General features: G+C 35.9%; 1 protein-coding gene across 1 annotated transcript; it reads right to left on the bottom strand.

The window, feature by feature from the left end:
- Window positions 1-597: 597 nt before the first annotated feature.
- On the bottom strand, window positions 598-10884 carry LOC102876462 (olfactory receptor 10AG1-like). Its single transcript, XM_006902304.1, has 4 exons — window positions 10861-10884; window positions 6799-7727; window positions 5679-5734; window positions 598-629 (listed from the first exon to the last, which is right to left on the bottom strand). The coding sequence occupies exons 1-4, from the start codon at window positions 10882-10884 to the stop codon at window positions 598-600; spliced, it is 1041 nt and encodes a 346-aa protein (XP_006902366.1).
- Window positions 10885-11283: the final 399 nt, after the last annotated feature.

Genomic DNA, 11283 nt, shown 5'->3' with positions numbered 1-11283 from the left:
TTCTTCCCTTTGTTTTGGCTTCCTCTCTCTCTGGTGAAATATTCAGAGTCTCTTCTGATGCCCAATATGGTCTTTTATCACTTCTTTGTCTATATAAAATCTCTTAAGATAGAGCTAACAACCAAACGTCCTAATATCAAGATGATTCCAACTCATCTCAACCCTAGATCGGGTTTCCAAAGCTATAAATGTTTACTGATGGAGACATGCTAACTTTCTGTCACAGAGTGGCTCATAAGTTGGAACTGGTGACCCTTTCATTATAATCTGTACATCAGTGCACAATGTTACCAAGGCTCCTTTTATGGAATCCAAAGACAAACTGTTTTGTTTGATATCTTCAAGTTGACTATAACTCATAGCTACCCTACGAACAAGCTGTCTGAACCTTGCCCTAAACTACACGATTCTCCTGCCCTCTGTCATGCTCCAGCTCTTTGTGATCACTATGTCAATCCATCCAGTTGTACATCTTCTTCCCTTTCACTGACCCCCTCTCTTTCCCAGGAAGATGTGCTTTTCCAAGGACTGGTCTTCCTGAAAACATGCCTCAAGTATGTGAGATGAAATTCCACACTCCTTTAGGAAAGCACTTATTTAATAAGCAATAATTTTAATAGTATCCGGACCTAAAGTAAAAAATAATTACATATTTTTATATTTAGCATTTGCAATAGAGAAATTAACCTCTTTGGTGATGTAGAGATTAAAGCATTGAAACCTTAACAGTAAGTCAGAAGTTAAAACCCCTTAGGTGTGTTGCCAGATAAAGATATGGCATTGGCTTCCTTAAAGATTTATAGGTGTGGAAACCTGGTGGACAGTTCTCTTCTGCCTCATGGTGCATCTAAGGGTCAGAAAAGAGCATAAAGCTGGATTTGAGTCTTGTGATATAAGGAGTAATTGTGTTCTTTGGTGAAGGGAATTTAAATATTTACATATTTGTTAAACATTTACATATTTGTTTTACTTTGGCCAAAATGACTTCTATCATCAAAGGTATCCAATCTACTTTTAAATCTGAAGATGGGATGCTTTTGAAATAATAATACTTCTCTCTATCCTCTGGGATGTCTTTTACCTGGCATAGTTAAATTTCTAATTAACTAAATCTCTATGGCACTCAGATTCATTTAACTTATTTACCAGCTAGTTTAATGCTACCTAGTATAGGCTCAATGGGCAGTCTCTCTATGGAATTAAATCCACAGAATTTTTATTTTTTTCAACTAAGAATAGGATCCTAGATGACAACCCTTAACAGAGTAATCCCATTGGAGGCCATCTTAAAACGACAAATATCCAATTATCACAATTTCTATTGTGGCTACTTTAATAGTCTGATGGCCTAGTAGTAAGAAGCTGCACTGAAATCACAAAGGTATGTGGTTCTAATCCACCAGCTGCTCCTGAGAGAAAGAAGAGCAATTCCTCCCATACAATAAACTACCTCAGAGAATCTGCTAGAGGATCAGCTTTGGATTAGTTCTAACCTGACGGCATGCAACAACAACAGTAATGCATGCACACATACATATACATGCATAAACATACACACTCATACACATGCATCCACATACATACATATGCACATATACACACATACACATATACATATACATCTCAACCCTTAGTGACTCTCTGAACCCTTGTCCTGTCCTGTGCTATCTTCACACTTCCTAACACACTTGAGCCCACTGTAGCAATCACTGTGTCAGCCCGTCTAGTTGAGGGTCTTCCTCTCTTTCATCAGCCCTCTACCTTCCCAGGCATGATACCCCTCTCCAAGGAATATCCTCTCCTATCACTATGCCTGTAGTATGTGAGACAAAGCTTTATCATTCTTGCCTCCAAGGAGCACTCTGACCACACTTTCTTCACGACATATTTAACTGTTCTTTTGACAGTCAGTGGAATATTCACTGCTCTTCTCCAACACCACAACTCAAAGGTCTAAATTATTCTGATATTCTTAATAATTGTTCAGCTCCTCAGATTATGTATACAGTGGATTTTCCCCCAAACATAACACTCTTTCTTTTCTTTGCAAGAGTATACCAAACTTCCCAAAATCTACTTTTCAAATGTAAATACTACTAAATTTAGAAGAAATAAGATTCTAGTATAATGCCAACTGAGATAAAACAGAAATTTCCAGGGTCCATTGTCATACAATAGTGTATTTAAAAATACTAATACAAGTGCCATTTATATTGGTTGATAATATTAGATTTAAGCCAAATTCCATCTTGTGGAAATAGAATAGTATTACCTATAATCTAGTTTTGGAAGTAGGAATGGCATCCACTTCTTAAACAACATGCCTCTGGAAACTATGAACTTTGAGAAACAATGAGAGTTATAAACTATGAACACTGAGAAACTGAGAGTTATAGAAATGCTTCAGAAAAGAAAAAAGAAAGGCCTCATGTCTTTTGTTCATAGGGTCACTATGAGTCGTGCTCATCTTGACAGCAGTCAACAGTAACAAAAACATAATCTAGTAAGTCGTGGTTTCTAAGAAGCAGGAGTGGCATCCACTTCCTTGCCTCCAGAAACTCTATGAACTTTGGTAAATGTTGATAGTTGTAGAGGTGCTTCAGGACGTTTATTCATACGGTCACTATGAGTCATGCTCTATTCCAAGGCAATCAACAATAATCATAAGGTCGTAAGGGAATGGATGTTTCTTTTTTTCTCTACAAGTCAAAGGATGTGAAATAAATCTATCATCTATTATCTATCTATCTATCTATCTATCTATCTATCTATCTATCTATCATCTATCATCATATCTATCTGTCTATCTCCTAATTGTTACCAGGAGAGAAAAACCTTGTATTAACATAAAGGAGAGTGTGAGCAGAGAAGTTAATTGCAAGACGTCAGGAACTATAATCTTGAAAGTGTAGAAAGTGAGGAAAGAGAAAGTGGTGAAACATGCACCCCACTGAAATCTGGTTGAGAGAGGTATAGTAGGTGCATGTAGTAGGAAAAACTCAGCTGAGCAGGAATTTTAAAGTCTCATAATTTCCATAGTCATGCTGTGCATTAATACATGTTGTTGTTGTGTAAGGACCATAGAGTCAGGACTGACCCAAAGCTGACCCTCCAGTGGGTTTTCACTTAATTGCATGGAAAGATGTTGCCCAGCCTTCTCCCACAGAGCAACTGGAGAATGAAAACGTTATGCCTTTGGATTGGGAGTGCAGCTGTCTAACACTAGGTCATTGGAGCTCCCTGCAATAGATATATTATAGGTTGCTGTTGTTGATTTTATGTGCTGTCGAGTTGCCTGCAACTCATAGCGACCCTGTGTACTATAGCTTTTCAGCCTACCCTGTCCTGATCCAGTCTCACTGACTCCGACATACCTACCCCCATTGCCGAAGTTATTGTATCCATCCATCTCATCTGGGGTCTTCCTCTCCTTTGCTGTCCCTCCACCTTTCCAAGCATGATGGTCTTCTCCAGGGATTGGTGCCTCTTGGCCACTTGCCCAAAGTATGTGAGACTGAGCTTCAAAATCCTATTCTCCACGGAGAAACTTGGTTTTACCCTCTCCAAGAAGACCTATCTGTTTTCTTGGAGGTCCATGTTTAAGACTCTTCACCAACACCACAACTCAAATACATCAATTCGTCTGTGATTCTTGGTCATTGTCCAGCTCTCTGATGCATAGCAAGTAATTGTGAAGACCATGGACTGGATCAGGCACACTTGAGTGTCTAGAGTGACATTGTTGCTTCTTAGTACTCTGGAAATATCTCTGACAGTAGATTTGCCTGGTGCAGTGTTTTGCTTTCCTAACTGCTAATGTCAAGACTGTTGATTGTGGAGCCGAGCAAGCTGTAAAAACCTCAATCTCTTCTCCATCCATCACAGTGCTACCAATCAGCTCAGTGGTGAGAATCGTTGTCTTCTTGATGTTGAGCTTGTTGTAAACACAAACACACACCCACCTACCAACAAAATGTCCAAGACTATATATATATATATATATATATATATATATATATATATATATATATATATATATATATATTTGTTGTTGTTATTAAGTGTTGTTTTGTCAACTATGACTGAGGGACCTTATGAGCCACAGATATAAACCTTATTCTGTCCCATGCCTTATTTATCTCTCTTCTGTGACACCTTTCAACCCATTGCTGTAATCGCTGTGCTATTCTATATCTTGCTAATGGTCTTTCTCTCTTTTGCTGACTGTCCACCTTTCCAAGCATGATGTTCGTTTCCAAGGAATATGCACCCTAAAATATGATCAACGTAAGTATTTGTGACAAAGCACTATTGTCCTTGCCTCTGAAGAGCACTTTTGCTGCAATTTCTCATGAACTTACTTGCTTCTTTTTTGCAGTCTTTGAGATATTGAATACTGTTCTCCAACATCCCAGCTCACAGGGTTCAATTCTTCTGTTATCCTTGTTTATTGTTGAGCTTTCAGATGTGTAACTATGATTGAAAAGCCATGTCCTAAAAAGACACACCTCAGTCTTCACTGCTGACATCACTGTTCCCCACTTATTTGGAGAAGATTGCAGACTTGCCTAACTTAATACAAGCCCTGTTTTTTCTGACTCCTGGAACCAAGAGATTTTGGATTCCAGTAAGATAAAATTATTGACAACTCCAACCTTTTCTCTCTATATCATAATGTTGCTTTTGTCCCTTTGATGAGGATTTTCACCATCTTGACGTTGAGGTACAACCCATATTAAAGACTGTAGTCTGATCTTCTGTAGCAAGCATTTCAAGTCCTCCTCACTTTCAGCAAGCAAGGTTTTAGTCACCTGCATAAAACAGGTTGTTGGTTGAAGACGTTTTTCCAAACTTGAGTCCACATTCTACTTCATTGAGTCCAGCTTTTCAAATAATTTGCTTAGTGTAAAAATTGAATAGATATGGAGAAAGTATTCAACCCTGATCCACACCTCTTCCAATTAACACCCTTGGTACTTGGTAGATACCCTTGGCAGTAGTCAGGAAATAAGGAGACATATTGCACTGGAACCGTGCAGTTAGGGGCCTCTCCAAATAATTGAGGGATAGTGATGTCAGTCTGAGGACTAAAGTGTGTCCGATTCAGGCCATAGTTTTTCTGATTACTAGCTATATATCCTAGAGCTGGGTAATGAATACGGATGAGAGCTGTTGAGCTGTGGTGTTGGAGAAAAGTACTGAACATCTCATGGACAGCTAAGAGAATGAACAGTTGTATGTTGGAGATGATGCAGCCGGAATGTTCTTCAGAGACAAGAATGATGAGGCTTAGCCGCACATACTTTGGACATGTTGCTAGGAGATGCAGTTCCTTAAAGAGGGACATGATATTGGGAAGGGTGGAGAGTCAGTGAAGGAGAGGAAGACCTTCAACCAGATATATTGACAAGGTTGCCGCTGCAGTGAATGGGCTCTTGTGTTTCAGGACGTGTGAGGATGGCACGGGGCATATCAGGGTTCAGGTCATTGTGTTCATAGAGTACTATGAGTCATGCTCAACTCAACAACAACAAACAAGAATCTCTTTGTAGGTTGGTTCTGACTCTGTTGTACACAGCAACAATATATAGCATAATGTAAAGTATGTGTGTATATAGATATATAGACATACATAACATACATGTATGTGTTATATATCACCATACACACAGGCATACGAGAGAGAGAGAGAAAGAGAAGAAACTGCAATGCTTTAATGGTCTCTTGGCAAAGAGTGTCAATTAAAAAACATGACATTTGAATCTACCACCTTCTGCATATGTGAAAGATGGGTAATCTCCTGCCATGGAATATTCAACCTCTGAAAACTTACTAGAGGGTCAACTTTGAGTTGATTCTGACTTGATGCCAATGAGGATCTTTGTAAAAAAATGTTAATGTATGATTAATCGGAGTATTTGTTGAAGATCTTGACTGTTTCTTTTAGTGTATTAGCGGTTTTAATTACTGCGTTCTCAGCAGCAATAATCAAATGTGTATTTTTCTATGTTAATACTATGTGTATGATTGAGCTATATATACACACACATATACGTACACACTCATTGCTCCTCTTTCTCCAGCAAAGCATCTGGTGGATTTGAACCGCATACCTCTGGGATTTCAGTGCAGCTTCCAGCCATTAGATCACCAGAGCTTCCCAAGAATAAACAACATCTTTTAATTTCTTTACCAAATGTGGAAAAAAAAGGTAATGCAATCAGAACTCCATAAGAGGATGATAGTTTCTTAGTCATGAGTTATGAAGATGTTTTATTTAGCAATTAAAAGGGCATCTAGAGTTTTGCCATGAAAATTTAAAAGACTCAGTACCACATAGGAAGATCTGAAAATATTATAACATTGAATATCGGGAGTATAGACTGTCAAAGATAAAATTGTTTATACTGGGTACCTCTCGTCTAGTAAGATGGTCTTCAGATTTACTCTATAAAGTTAACAGGTTTTCTTTATTATAAGATGATGACAAACACATTGTAATCCTTTCAATTGAATATGCTACTTACAAGGGACTCTGCAGATGTGATTAAACTATTAATTTGGAGCTGATTTTTGGAATTTTACTTACTTCACTAAAATCAGCTCTTAAAGTCCTTTATTTTGCATAACTCACTTGACTCAGAATAAAGGTTTCAGCTTTCATTTATGTTGTTCTGTGCATACAGGTTTTCTTTGTCTTTATGAATATTAAATGATCTATTGTACGTATATACCATATTGGTTGTTTGAGTGGGCATTTAGGTTGTTTCCACCTCATCATCTTACATTTTAAACAATAATTTTCTCAGTGCAGCAATGACATCCTTGTTTCTAAGACTGTATATCATGGGATTAAACATGGGAGTCACAATGGTGTAGAAAAGGGAGAGTAGTTTGGCTGTTCTTGCGGAAGTATTAGATTTGGGTGTTAAATAGGTGATGGTTGCAGATCCAAAGAATAAAACAACAACCAGCAAGTGAGAAGAACATGTGGAGAAACCTTTTGCTCTTCCTGAGTCTGTTGGCAATTTCAGAATAGTGGAAATAATTTTGCTATAGGACGTGAGTATTAACATAAAAGGGACAGCACCAAACAGCATAGTTTCTACATAGACAAACACTTCAATATCAAAAGTGTCTCCACAGGCAAGTTTGATCACAGGGAGAGTATCACAGAAGAAGCTATTAATTCGGTTTGATTTGCAAAAATTCAGAGAGAAAATCTGCACAGTTAATCCTATCTGGACTGGGATTCCAATAACCCAAGAACCCACTGCTAACTGGGTACACATCTTTTGATTCATGACTAGAGGATAGTGCAGAGGGTTACAGATGGCCACATAGCGGTCGTAAGCCATCACCGCCAGGAGGAAACATTCAGTGGCGCCCAGCATAAGAAAGAAGCACATTTGAGTGGCACATTCTCCCAAAGAAATGCGTCTCTGCTGAGTCCAAAGATTAAGTAGCATCCTGGGGAGAATGGCAGATACATAACAAATCTCCAAAAAGGAAAAATTTGCCAGGAGAAAATACATGGGTTTCTGTAATGTAGGATCGAGTCTGGTTACTATTATTACAAGGCTGTTTCCAATTATAATAATTATGTAAATTATGAAGAACACTCCAAATAGAAACCCTTGGAGATTTGGAAGGTCAGAAAATCCCAGAAGTACATATTGTGTCATGGTGGAAACATTGCCTTCTGCTGTTTTCATCCCACGTTTCATCTGTAGGAAAGAATTTATGAGGCATAAATTTTAATTTCTTCTTCTTGGGTTTTGTACCCTCACTTGCAGAGAGTGATTTGTCTTGTAATATTTTTCACTTCAATAGAAGTACAAATCTTATAAATTACAGTTGCTAAAAAATAAGTGGTTTTTTAATTATTGTTCAATTAATTTTCCCTGTTTTTTTTTCTGCTAAAAATATCTTCCTTGGTTTCTTCTGATGAGAAATGTGAATTTAAATTTGCTATTTATATAAACATACAAAGTTTCTAAACATGAAATTTTGTTTAATGATAGTAATTATTACAATTCTTTTAAGTGATGGGTTTTCCTCCATGTCTTTACTATGAGAAATTAATCATTGGCAATCAATGAAAATAAGTATCACTGCACAAATAAATACCTGATAAGCCACATATTATAATTTTGAATATTTAATATAATTATTAATATTTGTCTTTCATTTTGTCTTAACATCTAAACAATTATTTCCTTGTTATAGCTGAAAATAAAATAAAAACAGTATCATTCTTTAACAGACTAATTAAAGAGGGAAAAAATTTATAATTGCATACTTTAGCCTACAAATGTTGGGAAGCCTGCCAGATTTGGGATAAGAGATGATTCTTATCACTTGGAAATCAATCTAAAGATTCAAATTAATTTGTTTCTTTTTGAAAACTTCCACAGAAGTTATTAAATTGAGTTTCATTAATATTAATAAATTATGTTTTCGTGAACAAAGTACTACAAAGTACTACATGTAGCATTGAAAATTATGTTGCATCGTGTATTAAGCTCATAATATGTGGTGATGTGATCTATTACCTTACTATTTTCAGCATTGCTGGATAACATCTATATCATGTATTAATTTGAAAACAAATACAGATTATTGCTGTTTTAGTTCCTTTTGAGGCCTTTCAAACTCGTGTGCACAGAAAACTTATAAAAAAATAAAAAAGAAAAAACAAAACCCCCTTGGGATTTTTAAGGCTATGTTCCCAGATAACTTCATGGTAAATTCCAACTGCCAACTTTTTGACCAGATTTGTCAACTGATATTAAATCCCTTCAAAAAGAGTTAATAAAAACTCACCTATAATTATACCACAACAATTGTGAGGGTGTTGCAGTGCTGGTAGTATTTCATTCTGATGATCACAGCAAATCTATGAGGAGAAACTGTCTTAACTGCATCTAACAACAAGTGTTAGTGTAAAGAATCTCTTAGGTAGACACAGTGGGGACAGTAGCAACAATCCAAGTAAAATTTAGAAATTCTGTGGACTTTCTGTGAGTGAATAAGAGAAAAGTAAATAAATACACATTGTAGCATCCACAATATTCTAAAACAGTTAAGATCACTAAAAATATTTGTATAATCATTATGTGACACAGTAATCTCAATAAAAATCTGCATTGAATGTTCAACATAATGCAACTAAATATTAAAAATATTGGAAATTAGTGTCCAATGTATAATACTACTAACATATGATCCCAAGTCTAAGACCCAACAAACTTAGATTTCTTTCACTTCACCATTCCACAAAATAAAAATCATATTTTACTCACCTCTGTATATGAAGCTTAATATATTAAAGAGAATTATAATTTAAATATTAATATATTAGAATTTAATAAATGACAATAATTTTAAAATTTATTAATTTTTAACCACAATGTATCGTGCATGCACCAAGTACTGTGATGATACCTTTGTCTCAGAAACTACAGCCTTGATTGTGTTTGTTTTCTTAAAAACTCTTTTCTCAGCCTTAGACATCCTCTAGCAGTAAACCTTACTGATCTATTTGAAAAGAAACTCCAATACTTGAAGAAACCTTAACAACAACAACCCAAACACCCTATAGAATTGCAAACCTATCTCTAATAATATTTTCAATTGTTTTCCTCAATTTTTCTATAAAATAGAGAAATAAAGTTGGGAAATTTCAAAACTGGTTCTCAGTGTAAAGGCATTGTTGTTCCTGTTGTTGTTAGGCATGGTCAAGTTGGCTCTGACTCAGCAATTCTATATTCAAAAGAATGACACCCTGCACATCTGCTCCATCCTCACGCTTTCTGCTGTGCTCAAGTCTATCATTAAAATCACTGTGCCAATGCATCTCCTTGAATCCTTCTTCCTCTCTTTTGCTGACCTTGCAATCACTGGCCTCTCCCGGTAACAACAAAAACAGGAGACAAATTCTCACCCTCCTTGTTTCTAGTCAGCACCCTGACTGTATCTCTTCTAGGCTTCATTTGTTCTTAAGACAGCTTATGGTACGTATACTTTATACTCTTTACCAAAACCATAATTCAAAGGCATCAATTCTCCTTCAATCTTCCTTACTCTTTCTTCAACTTTCAATGCATATAAAGCAACTGGAAATACCATGGTTTGAGTAAAGAGACATCCTTACCCTTTAGCACTTCAAAGAAGTACTTGGCAGCAGATTTGATTTCTTGACAGCTAGTGTTGTTGATATTGGTTGTGGAGGCAAGTAAAATGAAATCATAGGCAATTTCACTCTATTCTCCAAATCTTTACAAATGTTATTTGTACAACTCATAAAGAAAATAATTACACATATATGCTGGAATGTCTCTTTTCTTCTTAAGTGTATATACTAATTGAATGCATATGCATATAAATCACAGAATTAATGTTGTTGTTGTAGTATGTCATTGACCCAAGTTTAACCCTTGAGTGAGTTTTCAGAGGCAGTTAATAATATGGGAGAAGATTGCTCAACTTTTCTGGTGGAGCAGCTGGTGGGTTTGAACCACATGCCTTTGGAATTGCAGCACAGATTCTTACTACTAGGCCACCAGAGCTCCCAGAAATATTTACGTAAAACTGTGTATAACATAGAGTAATCAATCCATAAATGTTAGACTAGAATGATGATGAATAGAACAACAATCAACTTTGTGATGTATTGGTTATTTTATGGATTTTTCACATTTTATATCTGTAGCATTTTATAATTATGAAAATAATAATACTATGACTGATATATGGACAATGTGAGTAAAGTTTAGAAAAGATTTGTTTTTTTCAAAAATTGGGTAAAAATACATATGAAAATAAATAGTGTAGTAGGCAGAAAAATGTCATACTTACTTGTTTGACTAGGGTGAATTCCATGTTTATCTTCACTGGTCTGTTTAAAAGCAAGAAAAGGACAAAGAAGGGATTATTATTTCAGTTTTACTATTCTTTCAGGTTTATTTCAGTTCAGAGATAGTGGCTGGTCACTTTCTAAAATATTCTATTCTCAGAAAGAATAGTATTCCTTAAATAGGAAATACTATTGGCTCTGGGGGAAAAGTCTTTTCCCAGCTGACTTTCTAATTGAGCTAAACTGTTTTGTCTGTCACTCAAGGAGTTTGTTAAAATAATCAAAACATATCTGTTGAAGTTGTGCTGAATCTACTTACCTCTTAGGTAATATTCAAAATTAAAAATAAGTGTTTGATCCGTAAGCATAGAATATCCTTTTATCTATTGTTATTGTTGTTAGATGACTTAGAGTTTAGAAATACT

This window comes from Elephantulus edwardii, unplaced genomic scaffold, assembly GCF_000299155.1.
Source record: "Elephantulus edwardii isolate Elephantulus edwardi_28Jun2011 unplaced genomic scaffold, EleEdw1.0 scaffold00389, whole genome shotgun sequence".
Classification (NCBI taxonomy): Eukaryota; Metazoa; Chordata; class Mammalia; order Macroscelidea; family Macroscelididae; genus Elephantulus; species Elephantulus edwardii.
Note: the sequence above shows the minus strand (reverse complement) of the source record. Positions and strands in the feature narration are given on the sequence as shown.